The sequence below is a fragment of the Strongylocentrotus purpuratus genome, unplaced genomic scaffold (assembly GCF_000002235.5).
Source record: "Strongylocentrotus purpuratus isolate Spur 01 unplaced genomic scaffold, Spur_5.0 spur5_scaffold_17, whole genome shotgun sequence".
Taxonomy (NCBI): Eukaryota; Metazoa; Echinodermata; class Echinoidea; order Camarodonta; family Strongylocentrotidae; genus Strongylocentrotus; species Strongylocentrotus purpuratus.
The window spans coordinates 20,216,274-20,241,305 of NW_022145602.1; the positions used below are offsets into that span (position 1 = coordinate 20,216,274).

The 25,032-nt window shown below is 38.1% G+C and overlaps 1 protein-coding gene across 1 annotated transcript; it reads right to left on the reverse strand.

Moving 5' to 3' along the window:
- Positions 1-1,322: 1,322 nt before the first annotated feature.
- Positions 1,323-23,811, reverse strand: LOC115925103 (stabilin-2-like). The gene is made up of 9 exons (XM_030988295.1): positions 23,695-23,811; positions 22,908-23,189; positions 22,365-22,499; positions 21,399-21,548; positions 20,750-20,881; positions 19,687-19,857; positions 18,857-18,988; positions 17,717-18,013; positions 1,323-1,765 (listed from the first exon to the last, which is right to left on the reverse strand). Exons 2-9 carry the CDS (start codon positions 23,110-23,112, stop codon positions 1,323-1,325), a joined length of 1,665 nt encoding a protein of 554 aa, XP_030844155.1. The 5' UTR covers positions 23,113-23,189; positions 23,695-23,811.
- Between the last annotated feature and the right edge of the window lie 1,221 nt (positions 23,812-25,032).

Here is a 25,032-nt window from a genome sequence, read left to right on the forward strand (position 1 = left end):
CATTCCAGGAAACAGCTCTTTAATGGTAGCACTTTTCTGCAATCGATCATTTCGTCTTTTTATAACTCATAAAAGGTGAAATACAGGGCTAGAATAAATTGCATAGACCTTAAATTACTTGAGCTGAATAAGCAAAAAAGTAATAGCAACTGCAAGCCTAAAAATCAACAAAAGGAATCCATCACCTTTGTGGAATGTGCGAACATCGCAGTTATATGATTTCTTGAAAGTCTTCGCGATCTTGTTAGGAAATTAGATGCGAGATGAGTAAGGGTTTATAGACGTCCAAACTTTCTTTTAGATAATTGGTTTACCTTCTACTCCGTAGTACAATGATGATGATGACAGTAAGCAGTAGAAGAAAGATTAATCCACCTATTGCCCCACCAACGCTGGCGCCAATTGCAGAGGAGCCAGGAGGTGGTGCTATGGATTAAACAATGTGTACAGTCAAAACAGTATATGGTAGAACGTATGGGACATTTGACGAGTAATGATATTTTCTTATGGGAATGCTCGGATAACAAAGACAATAATGATCAAAGAAATCATGATAACGCTAAAAGCTATAATACTAATAATGACAATGGTGATAATGATTATGATAAATATACACTCAGCAACAAAGAAAATGGACATAGTTTTGTTTAAAAGTACAAACAACAATGAAATATAATAACAAGTATATGAAATGAGACAAAAATAACCCTGTACCAACATCAATTAAGATTAAGCTTTTTAACTTTTACTATTGGATGGGCACATGCAATTAACCGTTGGAAGGTCTGGTTAAGAGTATTGCTAGCAAATGGATATTCAGATTTTAATGAACATGGGCATCTGTAAGACATTCTTGCTCAAGAATGAAAGCAAACAATGTTAATCAATAAGGAGGATAGAGCTCTGGATTTCAACTGCATGGTTTTTACAAGCACGTGTATAACATTATGTATACTACTGGACTATACAACAATTGGACTAGGTTTTTACGACGAATGGTCTTGTGACATTACTCTTCGGTAAATGTCCTAAACTATAACTTCAACGCCCGACCAAACACTGCACCCGCTAATCATAACCCGAGACCTAACCTAAAATCCAAATCAACAATGTTTTTGACGGAACATAGCCTAAGGCAAAACCGGATCACACCCTGGGACACTTCGTCATGTTTCACGCAGCGACGGTAGTGAGGAAAATCGTAACGCAAAGTGAATGCATTTTTTTCACTACCGTCAATTCGTGAAAACAGCGACGACTTAATACAACCTATCCTTAATCATATCTTTAAATCTATCATGAAGCCCAATTGCAACCTCAATTCAGATCCTATATTTTCGACGAAATACATTCCGATCGGCGGAGCAAATGGGGAACACCAAGGACTCACCTAGCTTTATGGTTGTAATACTCAGAGCAGGTCCTTTCTCCCCTTCACCGTTAACTCCCTCACGAACTGCTGAAATTTGAATCTCATATGCTTGACCATCATCCAGACCAGTTACGTTGTACATCAGTAGCCCTTCATCTCCTTGTCTTCTCTTCCTTGAAGACGCAATCCCTGATGATTCCATTTCCATCAGAGCACCTGATGAAGCTATGAAGGTGTTTCTTTCGTTCCTATCTGAATCAGTAACGTAGACCTTGTACCCAATGATAGGACCCTCACCAACATCAACGTTACCATTCCAAGAATCCCAAGCAATGATGACATAGTTGAAACCTAGTTCTGCTACCTCAGGCGCCTTATTGAAGACCGGGAGAACTGGAAATAACAAGACAAACGTCAAGGATGCAGTACAAATTAACAGTGTCAATGGAATGGAATTTTAGTGGTTGTAAAGCCCAAATTTCTGATGAAACATGACTCCTGAACTTAACATATGATACCCTGATCGCAAATTAGGTACAACTTCTTTGAATACATATGTATTTTCATTTTCAATTAAAAAAGGTTTTACTCTTTTGTATGGATATAGACTTTTAGAACAACACAGAAGGAAACATTCTTCATGACTTGTCGTCCTTACGTTATCATCACTGACACTAAAATGTAGATGGTACTAGAAAGATGTATTTCGCTTTGTCGTTGGTTTTTAAATGTGTATCTCTTCGGGCAGAAGCCAATATGATCCCCTTTTGATGTCCATATTTCATTTCAAATTTATATGTGAATGTAAATTCATTTAAAGTCACAAGGTAATGAAGATAACATTGGTTTAATTGGAGTTCACCTTTCTCACCAAACATCGGTGTTTTCTTTTCCTTCCACGCATACACACACACGCACACACACGCACACACACACATACTTACATTGGGTGGAAATCGGGGACAGGTGTTTGTGAGCGTCAAGTAACGCCCGGCTGGAATGCTCCCCAGGGAGTGGAGATTGTGCACACAGTGTGTGCGGGCAAGCACTGAATCCAATGACCGGGGTAATAGTATATATTTGTAAAGCGCTTAGAGACATTTGTATTAAGCGCTATATAAAAATTAAATATTATTATTATTATTATTTATTAATTTATACCGTAAAATGGGGACATTATAATAAACGCCCTGACAACAATGACTCGTTGTTATTTATACTTCATTTATTGCCTCCATTCATAAAGTGAACCGAAAGTTTGATAAGGGGATTTATTTTGAAGAGAGTACCTTACATCCCAATTGGGGCCACAAAGAATACACAGGTGTGTCGGTCGTGTGAACGTTTTACCGATAAATAGGGGAAATGTGTATGCATGGACTAGGAGAGAATTTCACATTCCAACTGGGGCTCCAAAGAATACACAGGTGTATCGATCGTGTGAACATGTTACTTATAAATAGAGGACATTTGTATAAGAGAAAATTTCACATTCGAACTGGGGATCACATGAATACGCAGGCATAGCATGTCGGTTGCGTTAGCGTTTCATTATTAAATGGAGAAAACGTTTGGACTGGGAGATATAGACTATTCAACCTGGGGAATACACAGGTGCGTCAGTCATGTGGACGTTAAAGATAAAGACCAGTTCTGGTCATGCGATTGCATTGTGAAAGAAACGTTGTGAAATCGATCAGAAAAGGTTGATCATCTAGCATATATAAGTATTGGTGTGTACTGCAAGGTTCTGGAATCATCAACATGATAAGAAATTTGGCCCAGTCTTGGTAAAGTTACAAGCACTGAACACAGAAAGATGTATATGGGACTACGCGACCACGTGCGCGATATCTATTTGGTCCCAATAGATATAATAATTTACCAAATATATCAATTAGTAGGCGGTTTCCCGGCAAAATTTGTATCATCACGTATTATTCAAAACATATTCTTTCACATGACTGGTAATGAGAGCTTCCATTTCATTTTTTGAGAGAGGGGCGTTTCCAAAACTGTTCTTTACCTTTAAGGAAATGATATAGGCATTAGGAAAGAATTTCACATTTGAACTCATTAGGAGACCATCTCATTTGAGCTCAGCTCACCAGTTCGCCACTTTTCCTGGTTCTACCATGAATCTGATAAGGAGATAAATAGAGCACTGACCACTGATAAAGGAAATATACCAGTAGGGTCAATGGGGTGACAGACAGTGGTTCATCACAGCTAGCTAGTACGTTACTGGGATATCTCGACATGCTCAGTCCAGATTCATAGTCTTATCATTACAGACTACAACTATACTTATACTGGAGTACTGAGACATACAATTCAGTGTGTCTAAAGTCTCACTTGTTATTGTTTTTAGCAAGTACTAGTTAACTTTCTTTTACGTATAGAAGAGAACATTGATGTGCTTTGCAATGGAATGCTACAGGTTGCAATGTACATGCTATTCATTCACTATCATTATACATCATCATCGTCATCATAAATTATCATCAAGGAGTAAGAAACGACCATATCTTAAGGTCCTACTGAATTAAAGTTCATCTCTGGCCTAAGAATATATTCTGATTTTTAATAAAAGCAGGTATTTCTTAGAAACTTACCAACGACCAATAAAAAAAAGTTCGAGGACAATCAGATGACTAATAGAGAAAGTTATGAAAAAGTAGCAATCAAATTGGTACCATGTGGATTCAATTTGTTTCATTGATTTAGTTACCAACAGCAATATAGAGTACAATGAAATAAACACAATTTAAACCATTTCATGACGAAATCGTATAGAGGGAGATAAAAAAAAAAGGAGGGAAATAGAGGGATAGAGAGAAAGCGGGAGAAGAAGTTCGAAGGATATGTGAATAGAAAGCGGTAGAGAGAGAGAGAGAGAGAGGGGGGGGGGAGAAAACAAAAGTAGAAGAGAGAATGATATACCTTTCAAATCAAAAGTTATTTCCCGGAGAAATTCTTGTTTTGAAAGGGGATGGAGAAACTTTATCGGGAGAAAGGCAGAAAACTTATTCGGAGAACTCCTCCAACTCTGGACTGTACAAAGATAATTCCGGAGAAACTGTTGATGTGAACGCTAGACGGAGAAGGTATTCGGATAAACATTAGTCAATGCAATGATCATTTTCGCCCATCACAGAGATTGAGAGAGAAACATATAAAGAAATATATGAGAAATGAGAACCGGAAAGATAGATACAAACCCTGGGGATACAACAAATAAAGAATAACATAAAGACATCTCCTGACGACGGATAATCAACCTATTCGAAACGTCGAGCCCCCCCCCCCCCCTCCGGCGCTAAAGTTATCTGTTTTAGAACTACGGGAACAAGAAAGATAACCAACAGTCCTTTTCAGGACAACACACACTCAAGAAAGATTATCACCAGTCCTTTCCAGGACTCCCCAATCTCCCCGCTCCCACATGTTGTAACCGTAAATCTACTGTATAACATAAAGAAAGTTATAACAAAATGATGAAAGGAGGTTTAAAACAAAAAAATAAAATAAGGAAAGATGGAAATGGAAGAAAAAAGAAGGTTTAAAAGAAGGGAATAATTTATATTTACAACATCTTGCCTACCTCAAATATAATTAAAGGTCAAATCAACAAAGTTCATATTTTCCCGGTTCTTCATTATGTGTAGCCATACACATGCATAGGCATGTATCAAACGAAATAATTACTAGGCAAGCTTGCCTAGTACCGCTTTGATCAAACGACATGGCGAACTTTTAAGAACACTAAAATTGGTAAAAACACTTTTAAAAAACGACCGCTCAGAGTGCCGCATTCACGATACTTCATTGTGGAGAGGTGTTCCAAATTTGGTGGTGGAGTAACGTCTTTAACAGAGGCTGTATTTGTCAAGGACAACATCACAATATACGTTCGTAATGCAGACATGCATGTATTTGCTTATTTATAAATCATTATCAAAAGTATCAAGCCTAATAATGCGCTAAGAATCATAAACAGGCAACCCAGACCAGGCGCGGATCCAGCATTTTAAGGGGGGGGGGGGTGGCAAATTTGAAATCATGCGAGTCAAAATTGGTACGTAATGGTGACCAGTGGCGTATCTGGCACTTGGTCTCGTTTGGGGGGGGGGGGGGGGGGGCAAAATCATATCCCACGCCTGTCATATCGAACCATAACATCGACATCTGGTTTAGAACGTGGGAAGGGGAGGGCTTTCACCAGGCTTTCACTCCCGCCGGAAGAACATTCTGAGATTTTTAAGTCCATACAAAGCATTACAAGCCATAATGGCCAAAGTTTCTAAATTCCGAAAGAAAATGTATAGGGCTCCTTCTTCATGTTTTGTTCGGTAATGAATAAGGTTTCTGTGTGTGTCATCATGGTCATGTACGCTAACTCCCTCGAAACCCACCCTAAACACTGAGTTTTGTGAATCCTTATCAGCATACGTCGGCTCTTGCAAGAGCCGTATAGGGCTCATTATTCCTCGGCGATCATATCAAATAGTTATTTATCTGAGAAGGCTAGATACTGTAAACCAATAACCATTTTTAATACAATCAATAACCATTTTCAATAGAATCAGCCTAAATATTTTATGCGTGAAAACCAGTCATTGTCGTACGTGATAATAAAGATGTCGGACTCGGTATTAAGTTCCAAGGAGTAGACTTTATCGACCTGTAATATGATAACTATAATGTGATTACAAGTTGTGTTTTATACCCTTCAGAACCAGAGTGAAAAGGTTGTTTTACTTATATCACTTTTACAGATTTATACGTAGCAGGTTCTTTGAAACAAACACGCCAATAAAGACAGCTTGTAGTTTTTGTACTATTAAAGTTGTATAGGCGGATACTCGATCCACCCTCTCATACAAAATATAGCCTGCAAAGAACAACAACATGAAAATGGAAAGACACCTCAGGCCTTGGCCTGAGACACCTACGTTCGTTTCGTGAGAGGCTGAAGTATCCGGGCCAGCTATTAATACTATTTTATTGAGTAAGTTTTGAAGAAGAACAAAAACAAGTACTCACTCTCAAATCGTGTTGGTTATTGGGGAATTTGGAATGTCATCAAATATGTTTTTTTCTTCTTTTAAGACAATAATTGTTTTGCCACTCAGGCCTGACTAAATGTATATAGGCCTACGTTCTCGTAAGGCAACCGACAAGTTATTTTGTCATATAACTGATTAACATTTGAAGATTTCCTACACTAGTGCCTGGCCGTGTGTGTCCCATATTATTTTGATCATGTTTAGAAAGGTTGTGGTTGACATGATTAAAAACAAAACTGGTCGGCTTGGACATATCTGTATTACTGTATAAAAGGTTAAGCAAAAATAAACGAGTATTCGAGTATTCGACAAGCAGTCAACACAGTAAATTGCACCTGAAATTACGAATCCATGACACATGCTCCGCTGACGATTGCTCCGCCGACATTTACTCCGCAAAACGCGACAATTGCTCCGCGACATTTGCTCCGCGACATTTGCTCCGACGTCATATGCTCCGCCGACATTTGCTCCGCCGACAGTTGCTCCGCCCAAAAAGTTCACTGGATATTCTTACTCGGAACATGCCTATGCTCTCTTTGAATTGATTTTTTAAGAGAAGATATGACATATTGTTTGCCGGATATTTCAAAAGCTTTCTTAAGATGCCTGAAAATGTCTGTTCTGGAGATGCCGTTCAGTAATGTTATCCGGCTAACCAGTTGTTTAATACCTCCATATAGCCATTTGCAATATCAGTATATTTGTACTATAGTAGTGCATGTGATGCTGTATAATCCCTTGCTGTAGGTATGTTATACCCCCAAAATATGAAGAGTTTTGTTGCAAAAGGACCTAAATCCACTTTAGCTATTTTGGAGTAAATCCACTTGTCACCTTCTGCCCCTCTTTGCGGGATAGTACACCCTGCCCCGTGCACTGTACCCCTCCTGTGGATTTTTGAGCTCCTTGCCCCCTTTAGGGTAATCCACCATCTACCCCCTTCTTTGGTTAATTTTATCCCTGCCCACCTTGCCCCGAGCCCTCCCCCCACCACCACCCCAAACACCCAAACAGCTGTGAACTCTATCCAATACTAAACACAACTTGGAGAATTAGGGCCTTTTGAAAGAACATTAATTTCATATATATTTTGTCCAAACTTCCTGAAACTTTTTTTGGATTGAATAGTCAGTTTGATACACATGGTGCAAGTCTATTTAGCAGTGTAAAAAAATTCAAAATGATTTTTTTTTTTTAATGGATTTAGGGCCTTTTGCATGTAAGCTCTTTTGTATAATTCATAATTGCATGCTTGCCTGATCCAATTCACCTCGGTTTTTTAAACAAAAATAACAGAAATAAGATTCTTTAAAGGGAAACAAATTATAACACTTTCAAAATGCAATCATTTTCTTCCTTAGGAATGTTATGAAACACCATATTTGTGAGGCCTTCATGTAAATCAGATCATTATCTAGAAGGTCAAGAGAAAGAAAATTTAGACATGTTTCAGAACATTAAAGTAATGTACATATTCCCTCCGGGAGGAGATATTACTTGATTGATAATTCACAGCATGATAGTCAAAGCCAGGAAGCTGGAAATATGTAGGGGAATAATCAAGAAAAATGAAATGGGTATGCATTCTTACTTTTAAATTACCCAAAACATCTTTCCAATTTGTTTTCTCATCCACCCCGTTCAACGGTGCCTATTTATTTGTAAAGCTTATTTTTCAATCTTTCTATTTCAGAGCAGTTTGACACATGTATCATACGTTTCCTGTTTAAGCTGTAATTGCTTTCTAGATTTGTATTGTTATTAAGGATATTTAACATCCAACAATTGATAAGTAGGATTGTTTTTATGTTATAATGCTGCCTGTTGCATCACCATTTGAGAGTGTTTTGACTATTGTTCGGTTAGCAGGAGTAAGAGAATGGTTTCCAATCCTTTTTATACATATTTTGCAATATCAGCATAGATTCTTTAATATGTTAATAATTGTATGGTGCTCAATCCTATTGTTTTCGAGTTTGGTTTTTAAAAGATTCTTTGATCAATATCTCGGATGTCTGTTCTTTTTGTGTGTTGCCTAGTTTTTGAGACAATTCTGAATGACGCATAAATAGGCCTACTTTGTACTTGCATGATTATGCATATCCACAAACTGGTTAAAGACAACCTTAAGTCCTGGGAAAAGTATTTTTTGTGTGTGTTTTCGTATTTTTTCCCTTCTCAGTTACGAAGAATGTTATAACTTTTTAAAAGGTTCCCTGAAAGGTGTTGCTCGTCAAAGGCCTTTATAATTTATATTAGTAATGACAAGAAATAGCTGAAGTGTTCGGACTGAACATTCATGCCAGAATTAATTGAATTTGGTCCCATATACTACTACTCGTTTCTGCATGCAGCGCAAGCAGTCGCGGATCCAGGGGAGGGGGCCGAGCGGGCCTTGCCCCCCCCCCCCGCAAAAAAAAGAGAGAGAGAGAAGGAAAAGAAGGGAAAGGGAAAGAGGAGAGAAAGGGGAAAAAAGAAGAGGAAGAAAAAAGAAAGGGGGAAGAAGGAGATCGGGAGGGGGCCGAAAAGGCCTTGCCTCCCATGCTGTTACCCCCCCCCCCCCCATCAAAACAAATAAGAGAGAAAGAAGTAAAGGGAAAGAAAAAAGTAAAAGAGGAGATAAAGGGAAGGAAAAAAGAGGAAGAAGAAAAGAAAAGGGTAAAAAGAAGGGGAGATCAGCTGCGATTAATCCAGCCAACAACGTGTGAATCGGGGGGAGCCGAAAGGCCCTTGCCTCCCCCCCCCCCCCCCCCCCCCGAAAACCTAAAAGAGAGAGAAGGAAGGGAAGGGAAAGGGAAAGAGGTGAGAAAGGGAAAGAAAAAAAAAGAGAAAGAAGAAAGGTAGGGGAGATCAGTTGCGATTTTTCCCGCCAACAAGGAGTAGATCGGGGGGGGGGGGGCTCTGGCGTACTGATGGGGGCAGTTCCCCCCCCCAATATGATTCGAAAGTGATTTATTTCTATAATTCGATACCGTTGATTTACAAATGTTGCTGAATTGACATAATTTTCCAAGATTTTTCCTCACTTTTTAGTAAATTGTACTTTTTTATGCGTTTTTTGGAAAATGACAAATTCCTAAATTTACAGTCAGGCAAGAAATATGCTTATCTAGAGGCCTACATGTCATGGCCTGCGGAACGGCGGGGCTTCTTTTATCAAATATACAGCATGTATCCTGTGCTTTTCACTTCCAAAACATTCTCTAATATAGTTTCTATGGATAATAAACTGAGCAAAGTTTAAAATAAGATTGACAAGATTCATTTCTCTTTTCTCTATATTTCATAACCTATTAAAAGAATTTTTCGTTCAAAAAAAATCTTAAATTAAACAAAGTATCAATTAATTTAGATACAATCTTCCAAAAAAGCGAAACCTTCTTACAAGTCAAGAGAAGGTGGTTAGTTGTATCTGTAGAGAATGATATTATCATCATGGAAATTAGGCCTATACAGTTTGTAAAAGAATTAGGTTGAAACATAATGAAGATAACTGTGAAAACAGTTCTTTCAGAAAAGGATGGTAACTTATGATATAATATATTTGCATCATGGATTTTTTGGTTGAATATATGATGTCATTTTTTGTAATTATTATTTGAAAAGGTAAGAATAAAGAAAATGAATAACACTGTTATTTAATTATCTTCATGGTTTAGTTCTTAACCTTACTGCTTATTCCCATTTTCACAAATCATTTTGTTGCAGTTTGATGTTAGTTCTTCATCCCTTAAAGTCATTGAAAACAAAGTACTCGAATGAGACGGGGTGCTTTACTCACTAATATAGTAAAGCTACAAACACTTAAATGAAGAAAATAAATCTTTAGAGAACGGACTGGATATTATTGAAAAATCCAATCTAAACAAGAATGTACTACATGTACTACATTATGTTACAATTTCATGAGAGAAATAGAACTCGAGTGGAGGAGAAGAGAAAAAGTGAGGAAAATGAAAGAAGACTAATAGCATGAGAGGAAAGAAAAGAGCTAGGAAGACAAGAAAAGGGTGTAAAAAGGAAAAGGAGGAGCAAGAGAGAGAGAGAGAGAAGAGAGAGAGAGAGAGAGTTTTGAGCTTTGAATCAGCTAATGTGCAATACATGAAACAGACTTTTAGCGGAGTAATTATCTTTCGGTGAAGAACTTGCATAAGGAGCTATAACTTGATTTTTTTAATTAAACATTATGGAGTAGAGCAATAAACGGCTGAGCGTTTGTCTTCTGTAAGGCACTTTTTAGGCAAAACAAATGACGGCAGAGCAATTTATTGTACTAATTGCCAGAGGAGCATTCATGTCTTCCACGAGGCACATTTGGATCAGCGAGCAATTTTATTGTCGGAGCATTTGTCTTTTACGGGGCACTCCTGATACGTCGGCGGAGCATTTGTCTTCAACGGGGTACTTTTGGGGGAGCAATAATTGTCGTAGTAGCATTTGTATTTTACGGGGCACTTTTTGGGCGGAGCAAATGTCGTCGGAGCAAATGTCACCGGAGCAAATGTCGCTTCATGCGGAACAATTGTCGGCGGAGCATGTGTCGGGTTACCAAAATTACATCATGTGCATTATAAGTTCCAAACGCTTTCTTTCATACAAATACAAAAAAAGTTCCAAAAGCTTGAATGCATAATATTTAACGAGATGTAATAAAACAATATGAATAATTCTAATGATACACTAACATACCAATGCATGATCATTTTTGCGTTTCTTTCTGCCTGCAAAAAACTAATATCCATGCTAAAGTTTATTGGTAACATGGATATTTTGAAGAGATGCTAGAATTTGAATTTCCCCTCTCTGTTGAAAATAGGGAGCCCTTTTATTAACAGTATCTAAACGTTATTTTGATTCATTCATGATATTTATTAACAGTGTCATGAACAGGTCATAACCGTCATTAATAGTTAACAGAATCATTCATGATCATCTAAATGTTTGATACATTCAATGTATAAATTCTATATTACGGTATAAGAAATATGCAACAACATTTCCTTAAAAAAAATATATATCGCAACTCAACTTTCTCCCTATTCCCTTTCTTCTTCCGGGCCTGTCTTCTTCCTCTGTTTTCTATCACTTTTTTCTCTCTCTTTTTTTCTTTTTTCACTTCCCTTTCCTTTCCCTCCTTTTCTCTCTTTTTTGTTAGTGGCGAGGGGGGGGGGGGAGGGGTAATGACCACTCGCCCCCCCCCCCCCGATCCGCACCAGCGCACCTTGTTGGCGGGAAAAAAAATCGCAACTGATCTTCCCCCTCTTTTCTTTTCTTTTTTTCTCTATTCTTTCCTTCCCTTTCTGTCGTCTTTCCCTTTCCCTTCTTTTCCTTCACTCTCTCTCTCCCTCTCTCTCTCTCTTTTGGCGGGGGGGGGGGGGGAGCTCCCTCAGCCCCCTGGATCCGCGCATGACCCAGGCCGATCAGAGCGGTCCACCGTACGTATACTATCCAGTATCCCCATGAGTTAAGAGGAAAATGCAAGGCATGTTTGCCTTGATCCTGTATACTTGTCATCAAAATTGTAAAGAATACACCTTATTGTAGTTTCGAATTAATTTTGGTTTCCCATTGTAGAGCTATATTTTGAACAGGACATTGTACTGTAGCATGTATGAAAGCATCCTATCTTCTCATATGTCTATTTGCATTCTTCTATCATCAAACTCCATTTTGCTCTTTCCATCACATTTAATCACCGTCACCATTCCCTCTACATGCTTTTGTGCTATATTCACTCTCCCCAATTTAAGTCTCTTTTATTACTCCTTCCACGTTTATCCTTTCATGTTCATCCTTTGGTTTATTGTTCTTTACAGTATGAATGTATTGAATAATCATAGCAGCTCATTGATATGCACGGAAATCTATGGATATTCATGTATGCTCTGTTATTTGAATATTTATTAGTTACAGTTGCCATACAATGTACATGTAAATCTATGTAGATATATGCAAATAAACCCATGAGGTTGCAAGCATGCATAATCCCAGGCAGATCCCTACATGCAAGCATGGAGTGAAGATGTGTTTGTTGTTCTCTGCAAATTAGAGCCCCGCCGCGCCGTACCTTACCCGTATAGGCCACCCTACACCATGTTATGATTTAAATGTTTATTAATAGCGATAGAAATTTGGCTGAGTTGATAGTGTTTCAATCATGTAAATTCTGGTAGAATAGCAGGACCTTGGGTAGAACCATGCATGCTACACGTTAGGAAAACATTATATGATCATGATGAAAAGGGTGATGAGGATTTAATGGTTGAACACTCAGCCACAGCGTCCAAACCTCCACCCACTCATCTTTCATTCCACATCTTCATCATCTTCATCCTTAATCGTCCATACCTCATCCCTTCCATCTCTCTCTCTCTCTCTCTCTCTTTCTCTTCTGCTAGTAAAGTCATCACTTGTTATTAATTTACATACAGCAATATAACAAGTCAGCTACATCCTCTTTTGTTTTGTAGCGTTGGGGGGGGGGGGGGGGGTAAAATAATGTAAGCATATTTTTTTCTATTTATTTGTATCACAGAGCATTCATAACTTTTTTTTTAATTAAAGGGGTCTATAAAATACAAGCTACGCTTTTTTATTAGATTCCTCCACTTGTTTTTTCACCACTGTAAAAATTCTACATAAATTATTTGTATAATTATTTGTCAAATCTATTCATCTCTTACCCCAAATATGTTTAATATTTTGTTATTCAACCTGTATATGTATTACATGCTAATTGTGTATGTGTATTATGTGGAAAAATAAAGAAACATTGAAGCCTTGACACCTTCATTACAAACTAACCCTTCAGTCTTGCGTATCCCCCCCCCCCCAAACAAAAATGACGTACGAAACAATTATTGCACCCACTTCTGCAGACTTTCTATTAAGATTTTATACAAATAAAAAGTACAAAATTAGTGAATTATTCAACAGGTGAATTTGATTGAAACATTTATTTGTATTGCTTTTTTCAAAGACACTTAATACAATCTCATGTTAAGAATTCAAATGCAAAGTGTTGCTGTGGTTGTTACAACAACATACTACCAAAAAATAAGAAACATTTATGCCATATGACTTATAATCCCAGAGCATGCCATATAGGTCGCTTCTCAAATCAGGGTTGACGATAATCCATTCATCTTCTTTGACGGTGTTCACAATGTATTATAGATATACATGCATAACTCTACATACTACACCTACATGTAAGTTAATAGATTTAATCAGGGAGGTGAGACACCTCCCTGATTTAATGGAATCCTTCCATCAGTTTGTAAGAGAGTGTGTTACAGGTCAGTTGCTAGACAGATGGACGGAGGTATGGAAGGACGGACAATCTGAAGACAATCTGGAGGCATATTTAAAACAAATATAACTGAAATCCCTAAATTCAATGAACGAGATATAACTCTTTCTCAAGAAAAACAACAATTTGTTTCTGTAACACTCCTAACTTAACACTAACATTGAACAATTTTTCTCTTTGGAAGACAACTCCAATATGTACAACAAGTAATAATTTAACAAACAAAACACCATGGGCCTATTTCCGAAAGCTCCTTGATTTAAAGATCCTCTGGACGGCCATGCATTATGGCTCAAGGCATGGGCACACAGAATTTTTTTTTATGTTAGGCACCGGGGTTAAATGCAATAAATTATTGAAAATGCATTGCATTTTCTGTTGTTTTTTTAATTTATGGAAACTGCCCCCTACCCTAGCCCCCGCTGCGTACAGTCATGGTTCAGTGACAAAGCAATAGCCTCGTAACTGTGAGGCCCCAGGATCAAAACCGTGTCGATGTGCTATATTAGTGCCCTTTTGTGTGGTATTAATCATCATTACTGTCATTTATGACTTAAGGGCATAGGTCCCCTAGTTGATAAGCATAGTAGCATACACATGCTTTAGCAGTCACGCAAAAAAAAAATTGGCAAATTATTTTTCAATAAAATCTGAGAATGTATACTATTATCTAGATCTATTATTTTTAAATTATTTTTAAAATAATTCCATAAATTGGAATAAGAAAAAAATATTCCAACTTTATGAGCGACAGTGTAGAACCAAATTAGACGCATTTTCAGGCACTTCCTGGAGTAATATGACGTAAGATTGCTTTCTCCTACCCCTTCAAAGAGTAGGGGTCTTTCGCAATTCGGAGAACCACATTTGGCGCATTAATGTCCACTGGCCCTTCATGGAAAAAAAGAGGCCTTCTGATTGGAAGTTAGAGAAAAGTGATCTGTCACGTCATGAGACGTTGAATAAATTATGCTTTGATGCCGCACAATGCACAAAGACGGTGGTCCGGTACTTCACCAGTAGTACTTGCAAAAATTATCTCGAGTGTATAAACTGTGTCGTCATCAGGGGCGTCGCTAGATCTTTTTCAGTGGGGGAGGTGGGGGGGGGGGGGGTTTAGAGGCCGCCGATTACCCTATAAAACCCGGAGCCAGGAACTAAGTTATTTTTCAGTTGTTCTCCCTCCCGGCGAAGCGCGGAAGCTTTGACACTTCATTAAATTATTAGAAAAAGAAGACGATCCGTTGTACTGTTCTTGACTCTTAAAGCTTGTTTCGCCCCTCCCGCGCAAAGCGCGGAAGCTAAGACTTTTCACTTAATTATTAGAGAAAGAAGACGATTCATTGTACCGGTCCCGACTCTTAATCCTTGTCTGAATTCAGTTCCCCCTTACCGCGCTAAGCGCGGAAGCTTTGACGTTTCAATACATTATTACTCTTAATCCTTGTCTGAATTCATTTTCGCTCATCCCGCGTGTCATTAAATTATTAGAGAAAGAAGACGATTCGTTGTATCGTGTTCTTGTCTAAATTAGGTTTGCCCCCCTCCCGCGCAAGCCTTGACACTTCATTAAACTATTAGAGAAAGAAGACGATCCGTTGTACCATTCTCGATTCTTAATTCTTGTTTCGCCCCTCCCGCGCGAAGCGCGGAAGCTATGACGTTTCATTTAATTATTATATAAATATTACGATTCATTATACCGGTCTCGACTCTTAATCCTTGTCTGAATTCCGTCCCCCCCCCCCCCTTCGCGCAAAGCGCGGAAGCTTTGACGTTTCAATAAATTATTACTATTAGTCCTTATCTGAATTCATTTTCGCCCTTCCCGCGCGAAACGCGCGGAAGCTTTCAAGTTTCATTAAATTATTAGAGAAAGAAGACGAATCGTTTTATTGTGTCTTTGTCTGAATTCAGTTCCCCCCCCCCTCCCAGGCGAAGCGCGGAAGCTTTTTCGTTTCATTTAATTATTACTCTTAATCCTATGTCTGAAATCATTTTCGCGTTTCATTAATTATTAGAGAAAGATTAAGACGATTCGTTGTACCGTTCTCGACTCTTAATCCTAGTCTGAAATTAGTTGCCCCTCCCGCTAAGCGCGGAAGCTTTGCCATTTCATTTAATTATTAGAGAAAGAAGACGATTCGTTGTACCGTTCTCTACTCTTAATCTTGTCTGAATTCAATTTCCCCCAATGGGCCCTTAACGGTATATGTGCAGTGTTTACATGATGTAAGTATGGAACGCTCGTTCGCAAATCTGTCCATTCTCAGCCCGAGTGGTGGGTAGCATGTTATCTCCCGGCAGTGCTTTGGACAGTAGCTTCTGGAAAGGAATTAGTGTTACTGTTCGTGGCCACTATAAGGCCCTTAGTGACTATAAAAAAACATATGCTCTTCCTGGCTATTTGGGAATAGGTCAGTTTGCAAGAAATAATGGAGAAATTAGCATTTTGTTGAAAATCATGTGATATCACGAACATTTATACATTACTTGTGAAAATAAGTCATGGTTCAATTTTATTTGGGGGGGGGGGGGGGGCTGGCGCCCCCCCCCCCCACCAGTACGCCAGTGGTTGTATGACCCAGTCCTCTCTTTTCTCATACTCTTCTTTTTCTTCTTTTCTCTTCTGTAGTTTTTTTTATTTTATATTTTTGAGCACATAAGGGGCGGTCGCGCCCTGCCCCTCCCATGTAGTGCCGCCCTGGTTTTGTTCAATGAACCTTAAGTTGCAGAGTATTTCCCCGTAAAATTGGGGATATCAAAATATTGTGTGAAGATTTTACGGTGGAAACGGGGATATATTATGTGCGAGAACTTTACCGTGTAATCTGGTATATTAAACATGTGTGAGAACTTTACCGTGTAATCGGGGATATTAAACATGTGTGAGAACTTTACCAAGTAATCGGGGATATCAAACATGTGCGAGAACTTTACCACGTAATCAGGGAATATCAAAGATGTGCGAGGACTTTACCGTGTAATCGGGGATATCAAACATATGTGCGAGAACTTTACCACGTAATCGGGGATATCAAACATGTGCGAGAACTTTACCACGTAATCGGGGATATCAAACATGTGCGAGAACTTTACCACGTAATCGGGGATATCAAACATGTGCGAGAACTTTACCACGTAATCGGGGATATCAAACATGTGCGAGAACTTTACCACGTAATCGGGGATATCAAATATGTGCGTAATTTTTTTAGCAAAGGTACCCTTACACAAAAGTGTTAAGGCAATGCGTATCAGAAATAGAAATGGGGGACTTTTTCCAAAAGACCAGAACAAGAGATGGCAGTATTATTTAATTATGTTTAAGCGTTTCTAAAAGCATTTCAAACGATTTGGAAATCGGGGATATCCCCGATTTACCAAATATCCCCGATTGGAAGGTGTGTTACGCACGATTGTCCCCGATTTACACCCGTCGCGAGAGCACACACACACACACACACACCCCAAAACACTTTCTCTCTCTGTTGGGTGGGATTGTTTGAATCCCTTTTTCCAGTTTACTGATACATGTAATCAAAAATAATTATCTGTTACGTAAATTCATCATTTAAAGTTAGAGTTGAGTTCTGGTCATGCAATTGCATTGTGAAATGAAAGTTGTGGAATTGATGAGAAAAGTTTGATCGTGTAGCAAATAAATATTGGTGTGTGCTGCAAGGTTCTGGAATCATCAAAAGTATAAGAAATTTGGCCCAGTCTTGGTAAAGTTACAAGCACTGTACACAGAAATATGTATATGGGACTACACGAACATGTGGCATAAAAATCCGTCCCGATTGTTATGATGTTACATGCCATATTTAGAATATTGAGGCATTTGAACAGCCATGCTTTTCAGGAAACATCTTTTATCTGATGTTCTTCCACAATGATAACGCTCACAAATTATTTTTCCCCTCTTCCCAGAACTCAACCTTCTCTTTAAGCACCTACCGAATGTTTCAGGCAGTGGCAACCTGATAAAAGCAAATCCAATGTCACTTGTTGATGTGCCAACAAAACAGTAGATGGGTTGATTTCCATTGACATTTATGGAAAACGAAAAGTATGATTGTAATGAAGACTGATCAGTAGCAGTATTTGCGGCCTGTGCGTTTTCCCAATTTTCCATTGAGAAATCCCCCACAGTAGCCTTAATTGAAGGGATGTTGCCACTTGTGTCGGTAGAAAATGTGCAGAAAAACATCGCAACACCTGGGTTGGTTTTTGCTCGGGAAATGCTAAAGCGATCTACAAATACAAAATATGTAAAATAGATAATCAACAAGTTAATGAATGAAAAAGAAAATCACTGAAAAAGAAAGTAATAATATCTTAAGCTCCATTTTTTTACGAGTCACTATATATCGCAATCCATTACATATTTAACCAAATATATTGGCCTTTAGATTACACGTTTTGATACAAAGAACCATTCAGGGTCAAACTATGAGTATAATTTGCACTGCTTACTGAACTTCATGGGTTGTATCAATAATCATAAATAACTTGTCGAGGAATGTATGCGTCCAATTTCTCGCATTTTATTGAGCGCTCAGTGTTACTGCTGGTAGAAATGACAGCATGTATTGTTGATCTGAAGTCAAAATATTCGTTCACACTTGAATGAGTTAGCCCTGTAATACCCCCGAACTATTTCATAAACACAAGCAACCCTCAATTTATTTTATTCATGTTATCTCTAAGTTCATTCAAGTTCGATAAAGCCCAAGCATATTGTTTCTGTTAACAATTCAACAAGAATACAAATGACATTAAACGGCTTAGTTGAGAACTATTGTAAAATATCCTGATAAGAATGGTTACATATAGAAAGGCGAAATACTTTGGCCACATATACAATAAATCAGAGGCACTTCAAGATGAAAGATATCTTGAAAGAAAAGGTAGAATGTAGCAGACCAAGACGAAAACCAAGAACCAACAAGGATGGGAATAGTAAAACACCGAGTCGAATGACAGTGCCAGGGTGTACTAAAATGGCAGAGAACTGAGATGTGTGGAAAAAAGCTACAATCACCCTCCGATTTGGGATAACAAACCTTGATAGATAGATAAGTAAATAATACTAACCAGTTTGACATTTGTCTCCCGTCCATCGTGGATGGCATGTACCTTGGGAGCACATCCCGGTCTCCTGGTTGCAGTCCTCAACACCACCAGCACAGTGGCATGTCTTAGAACAAGACTCGAAACATCCAGCAACTAAAAGACGTAAACATGTTGGATGAGAGGAAAGAACAAGTGAGTAAAAGCGATTTAAAGAAAAGCAGTTTCAAAATGTTGCATTCACAACATTCGGTTTTTATTACGATTTTCCTTAAAGTGCCTTTTGAATATTAATACTATTAATTACCTAACTAAACTAAAATTGCACGAGGAGAATAGCAAGCTAAACCACTGGAACCTCCGGGTCCCACCTTCCTGTAAAAATGATTGAGGTGCGCAGGTGTGACGAGGGTGACTGGGGTTCCCCTATTTATTATTATCTTGCACCCAGAATGCAGTGCGTTCTCAATGTCCTCAGCTAGGTGGTGACTGAACAATCTCCCAGACTAGCTGGTGGTGGTTGTTGTGGTTGTTGTTATTTCAGTTTGATTATCAAACATAAGCTGGTAATGCATGGCAAAGTTATTTGAAACAGTCTTAACAACAACGTTTTAACAATTGATCAATAAGTTGCTGTTGCAGTAAAGTGATTATATTTGACGTTGGTTCTTGTGACAATACAACTTTTAATAAGGCAGTTTTCGCAAGGTAAATCTCAATTCATGAAGCACAATTATAATATAAGCGGTTATACACGAACGTGAAATGCACAGACTTCCGTTATATTTTGGGTTACTGCCATTATTAATCGCTGTTTTATGGATGATCTTAGCTTTAATAAGGAAATATCTTACATGTGACACATCCATCTGGTCTCTGTGGAGAGTCAGCAACATAGCCAATCTCACATTGTCCTCCCGATGATGTACAGAAACCAGAGTCCTTCTCACATTCCGAGTCCTCTGGACAGTTACATAACTCTGTACAACTTATTCCAATATATCCGACTGGACAGACAGAGGGAACTGCAGAAATGGTATGTGTATTCAAAGAAAGAGATATTTATCCTTATAACATAAACAATACCAATGATAATAATAATATAAACATTAACAGTAAAAATGAATATAAACGACACAATTATTTTGAATGCATAGATCTGAGATTTCTCTAGTAAAACCCTTCCCGATTGTCATTTACCTGATGTTATTTCCCAGTTTGCCAACACACTATGGAGGCACCTTTTTCAATCCATTGAAAGCATTCCAGCCAGGCGCCCTTTACGAGACGTCCAAAATACTGAACAAACCACAATAACTTTCGCGCTTGACCTATCATTCGGATGAACTATGGCGAAATGTTAAGTTTTTAACAAAATGTTTCATCATTGCTTTTCTTACCAAATGAGAATATTCAAATGGGAGGGCAGCAAAATCTTTGTCTGTACGCACAAGTTCAATTTTGATAAACCTAATTTTCCATTTCTTTTTGAAAACCTAGACTAGCTATAAGAGTTTAAGGCTTTCCCAAAAGTAGTTACAGTACAGAACCTATGGAAGTGCAGTAGATCATGCAATCTACATAGTCTTGTAGTTCAGACACTGTTCCACATTACGACTGACTAGGGATAAAGAGACCAATGATTTGACAGTATTGTCCGGTGATATGTATTAGATTGTATACCCACCAATGGACATCATGATTGGAGATATTCTCGACCAACATGGACATCACAACATCCTGCCAAAACTGAATGCGACCGACTCTAACAGGAAAATCTAACACATAGTTACCAATGCAACCCATTAAATACAATCATGTACATTTCAGCTACCTAACATGCATGACCAACGGATACAGACGATATATGTTTATATTATAATATACCCGCAAGTCTACAAAAGAAATTAGGCATACCTTGACACCCTTCTCCTGACCATCCATCCTCACAGTCTCCCTCACATCTTCCCGTGAAGGCGTCACATGGCATGCCTCCTACACAGTGGCAATCTTGAAAGCAGTCAACACCAAACTTACCCGGAAAGCATTCTGTAATTAGATTCACGACAGTAAAGAATAGAAAAGTAAGGAAATATAAAGGGGACATTCCGCATGCGCATTGACAATCTTGAAGCCAGTCAACACCGAGCCTTCTGGTAGAACATCCTGAAATTTAACTCACGACATTAGATCTGATTTAAAAAGTAAATAACGAAATACATAGGGGACTTCCTAATGCAGACAAAAACATCCTGGAGGCAGCGCATCGAGCTTTCCCGGAAACAGGCTCAAATGTAGTTCAATTAATCCAGCGGATTTAAATATGAATAATAAAAATGTTATACTCCTTGATTTTAAAAGCGGTAACAAAAAATATATATTGTATCATTAAATTCTTTTCGATTGGGTGACTCATAAAAACTAAATAAATCATGTTTGAATGTACGTAATGTGTCATTGCAATGTTCTCACACGCAAACGGGTGATGGCCATGGCGCTTTAGATTGCTTTACGTTGGTCTTTTGAAAGACATGTAGTCTTCTTATGCTACATTAATGTATCTTACGTTCGTCGCAGTTTATTCCTGTAAAACCAGCCAGGCAGTTGCATCCATATGGATCGGGTAGACACACCTGGCTTCCACTGCAGGCTTCTAGAGCATTCCCAGCACCACATTCAAGTTCACACTCCCATCCAAAACGATTTTCATCGCATGCTGTTCCAAAAAAATTGAAGAAATACATAATTAATAGAATCATGCTCTCAATTTATTCTCTTGCTATAATATGCAGCACTTGCACTTGAACATAATTATTTGTCTCTATTATCCATTTAATTATTTGATTCTTACAAATATAAAAGTTCAAGTTTGCAATTCAATCCAAAACGGTTATCAAAGCATCCTCTTAAATGTGAAAAAAAATCTAAATAAAAAGCCATTGTATTTTGTTGCAAGTAGTAGGCAACACAGCTAGTGAATACTACATTATATTTTATTGTTTGTACCTATGAAGGTACCCTATACCTCCCTTCCAAAAAGAGAAAAGAAAGGTAAACCTCATCACACTGAGAATAATTAATGATTTATAAGGCTTACCGTTTTTTTAAATTCATTGTTTCGACTGCATGAAATTTAATATAGACTGATAATAATTGAATTATATATTACATGTACATAATTTGTCTGTTTTTATCTCAATAACTCAAGTTACATCAAGAAAAATATGTGGTCTCATATACCTTTGCAAAAAGCCTCAATGACTGAACAGTCAGCGTTATCTGAAATTGCATACTTCAGTTGCAATGGAATCCACGAGGGTGTGGGTGCAGCGTGTTTGTTTGTTTGCGTGCGTTTCTTTGGGTGCGTGGTTATGTTCGTGAGTATAGCATTGTGTATCGCAGATAAGTAGTGAACACTTTTGCGGCTTTTTGTTTCCTTGTCATTGGGCCAGGAGTAAAGTGGAACTCATACTGTGATTTAGTCTTTACTGAGGTGTTTACTTCGCCATTGAGAAATATTTTGAAGTCTCACCAGTCAGACAGTTTTTGCCCATGAATCCTGGAGGACAGATACAGGTTCCTGATTGAGGATGACAAATCCCTCCATTGTAGCAATTATCACACAGACGATCACAGGGTGGGATGTTCCATCGGCCACTCGGACAATCTATAGGAATAAAATGGAATCAATGTGGCATAATATTTGGTTGAATCTTGAATTTTATATAACTTGTCACACATTTTTATAATGGTTGGCTATAGGGCTAGTAACAAAATACAGTTACAGTGCTTTTATCATTACGTATGGTAATCTTCATAGTGTATTGAGCCCATTAGTACAAACAAATGGTAAGGTTCAAGAAAGCTTTATCGAATAATACACAGTTTGAAACTTATGTTATGATTGTAATTCCTTCAGATAGTATCATAACTTTCCAATTATAATAAAAGCGTATTTTTGAAGAAAGGAACAAAATTACAGAGAGATTTCGTATACATAAAACAGATAGTTCCTTTATAGATTTTTCAGATTATTAGAACAACGGAATGGATAAAACGAAATTTATTCTTTTACCACTGACAATGACGCGAATCAAGCTGTACATTAGATTTTCAACCATGCCGTTTTGAACCATTCCGTAGATATCAGCATTTCTCTTCGTCGCCGATCGAATGGTATAGGTCAGAGTCCGGTCTCCCTCTGGAGACAAAGATCCTTCAGCGAGGTTTGAGAAGGTCCTCCATCGGATTTCATCTTCTCCAGCTGTGTACGTATCCATGGTAGAAACTGAAAGTATGATGTCGTCACCTGGATAAATCGTTTTCGTGAGACGGCCGTCAGTTGGTTGAAAATGTCCTTGGAAAACAAGAAGAAAGAAGGTAAAAGGGCTTCTTACTATGAATACTAAGTATGAACGAGAAACGATCGATAATGAAATACATCAAAGTATGTTTCATTAATTGTCTTAATGATCAAACTGGAAGCTCGTAAAAAGATATAAGTATTCTTTAAAAGAATGTTTGCATTTCAAAATCTTGATATGCATTTCTATGTCTTGCCTCACAATATGCAAAACAATCGAAATAAAGCCCAAATTATTCAATTTCCACCAAAAAAATAAATAAGACAAGTTTGAAATATTAAAGTGTGAGTATTATGCAGTGGTAAGGATGATGAAGAAGATGACGTCGACGCCGGTTATGATGATAGTGCTTCAGACTATTTATATTGCGCCATATTTCTGTTAAATACATTTAAAGACACAGAATGTCCTTGCAATGTTTTTTTTTAAGTTATTTATTATTGTGTCAGTCCTATTCGCAAGCACTCTTTGCTCGATTGCAAATTTAATTATACCTACTGTCTTTTGAGAGAATTGTTACATCTGCCGATGTTGAAATACCAGTAGTTGTAGATGTACTCGAACACTTATAAAGACCAACGGATGTCACATCACCAGGTAGATCCTGTATAAATCCACCAGGCTGAGTTATCTTTGTGCCCGGGACGTCCAGTGTGTACCCATCTGTTGTGAGGCTCTGAACAACTACTCTCTCTGTATAGGTTACAGAGTCTTCTGTGTTGTCAGGAGGGCCGAGTATGCAGGAGAAACGAGGAGTAGCTCCCGAACTCCCGAAAGGTGTAGACGTCATGACGAGTAGATGGAGTGGTGGGGCTGGGTAGAGAGATTATGTGTTATACGCTATAAAAGAACTGAGTATTATTATTATTATTATTATTATCAGAAAAAGATTATTGGTAATAATGCATTACCCAATCGTCTGTCTTATTAGTGTATTTCTATATTGATTGAGAATAAGAAGGTCCTTAAGTCTAAAGAAAGCAGTACCTTAAGTTTCTTATTCTCACCGATGTTATATTTTCTACATGTGGCTCCCTTATTTCTCATTTGTAATATGTAATCTAACTCCATCCCCTCTCCTCTAGAACCGTTACTGAGTGTATTGAGAATATCCGCCTATTTCGCCCTTCCGTCATTAAACAGAAATATGTTTCCTGTGTCACGGGTATCATGCATGGGAATGAGAAAGTTCACGGGACAACACTGATTAATGTATACGATAAACTCCAAATCGTTACCCAAAGTCTGGTAATTCTAATGCAAATATTTAGTGATTTTACAACATTCTATGTCTCCAATTTACATCTAGAAAGAACAAATTTAAATATGGCTTGGCCATCGAACTCAGCTGATTTTGTTCAGACTAATAGTGGCTTTGTTAAATGTGATAGCGTGTTATTCGATTGCTGTTTACGTGAAAATGGATAACAATGTCATTAATTTATATCTATTCATAGTTTCAGCCAGGGGCGTACGCAGGGGGGGGGGGGGGGTTTGGGGGTTCAAACCCCCCCCCTTTGGTATTTTTTATGTGTGTAAACCCCCCTAAACCCCCCCCCCCCTTTTGGTTTTTTTTTTTTTTTTTTTTTTTTTTAATTATTAAAAAAAAAAAAAAAAAAAAAAAAAATTATACCCACGGTTAACCTAAAAAAGGTGACCTTACCCCCCCCCCCCAACGAAGAAAAATGTCAAATTTTGAAATTTCGAGACCAAAAAATAAAAAGTGTCCGCTTATTCCCCCCCCCTCCCCTTTCGGGAGCAAAACCCCCCCCCCCCCCCCCCCCCCCCTTGAAAAAATCCTGCGTACGCCCCTGGTTTCAGCAGAATCCTTAGTAA

Coding starts and splice junctions, on each gene's coding strand:
- LOC115925103 (XM_030988295.1), bottom strand. CDS start 23,112: ATGGATACGTACACAGCTGGAGAAGATGAAATCCGATGGAGGACCTTC. Junction 18,014..18,856: donor GGGAGACAAATGTCAAACTG/GTTAGTATTATT, acceptor TTGTATTTGTAG/ATCGCTTTAGCATTTCCCGA. Junction 1,766..17,716: donor GCCACTGCCTGAAACATTCG/GTAGGTGCTTAA, acceptor TGTTATTTCCAG/TTCTCCCGGTCTTCAATAAG.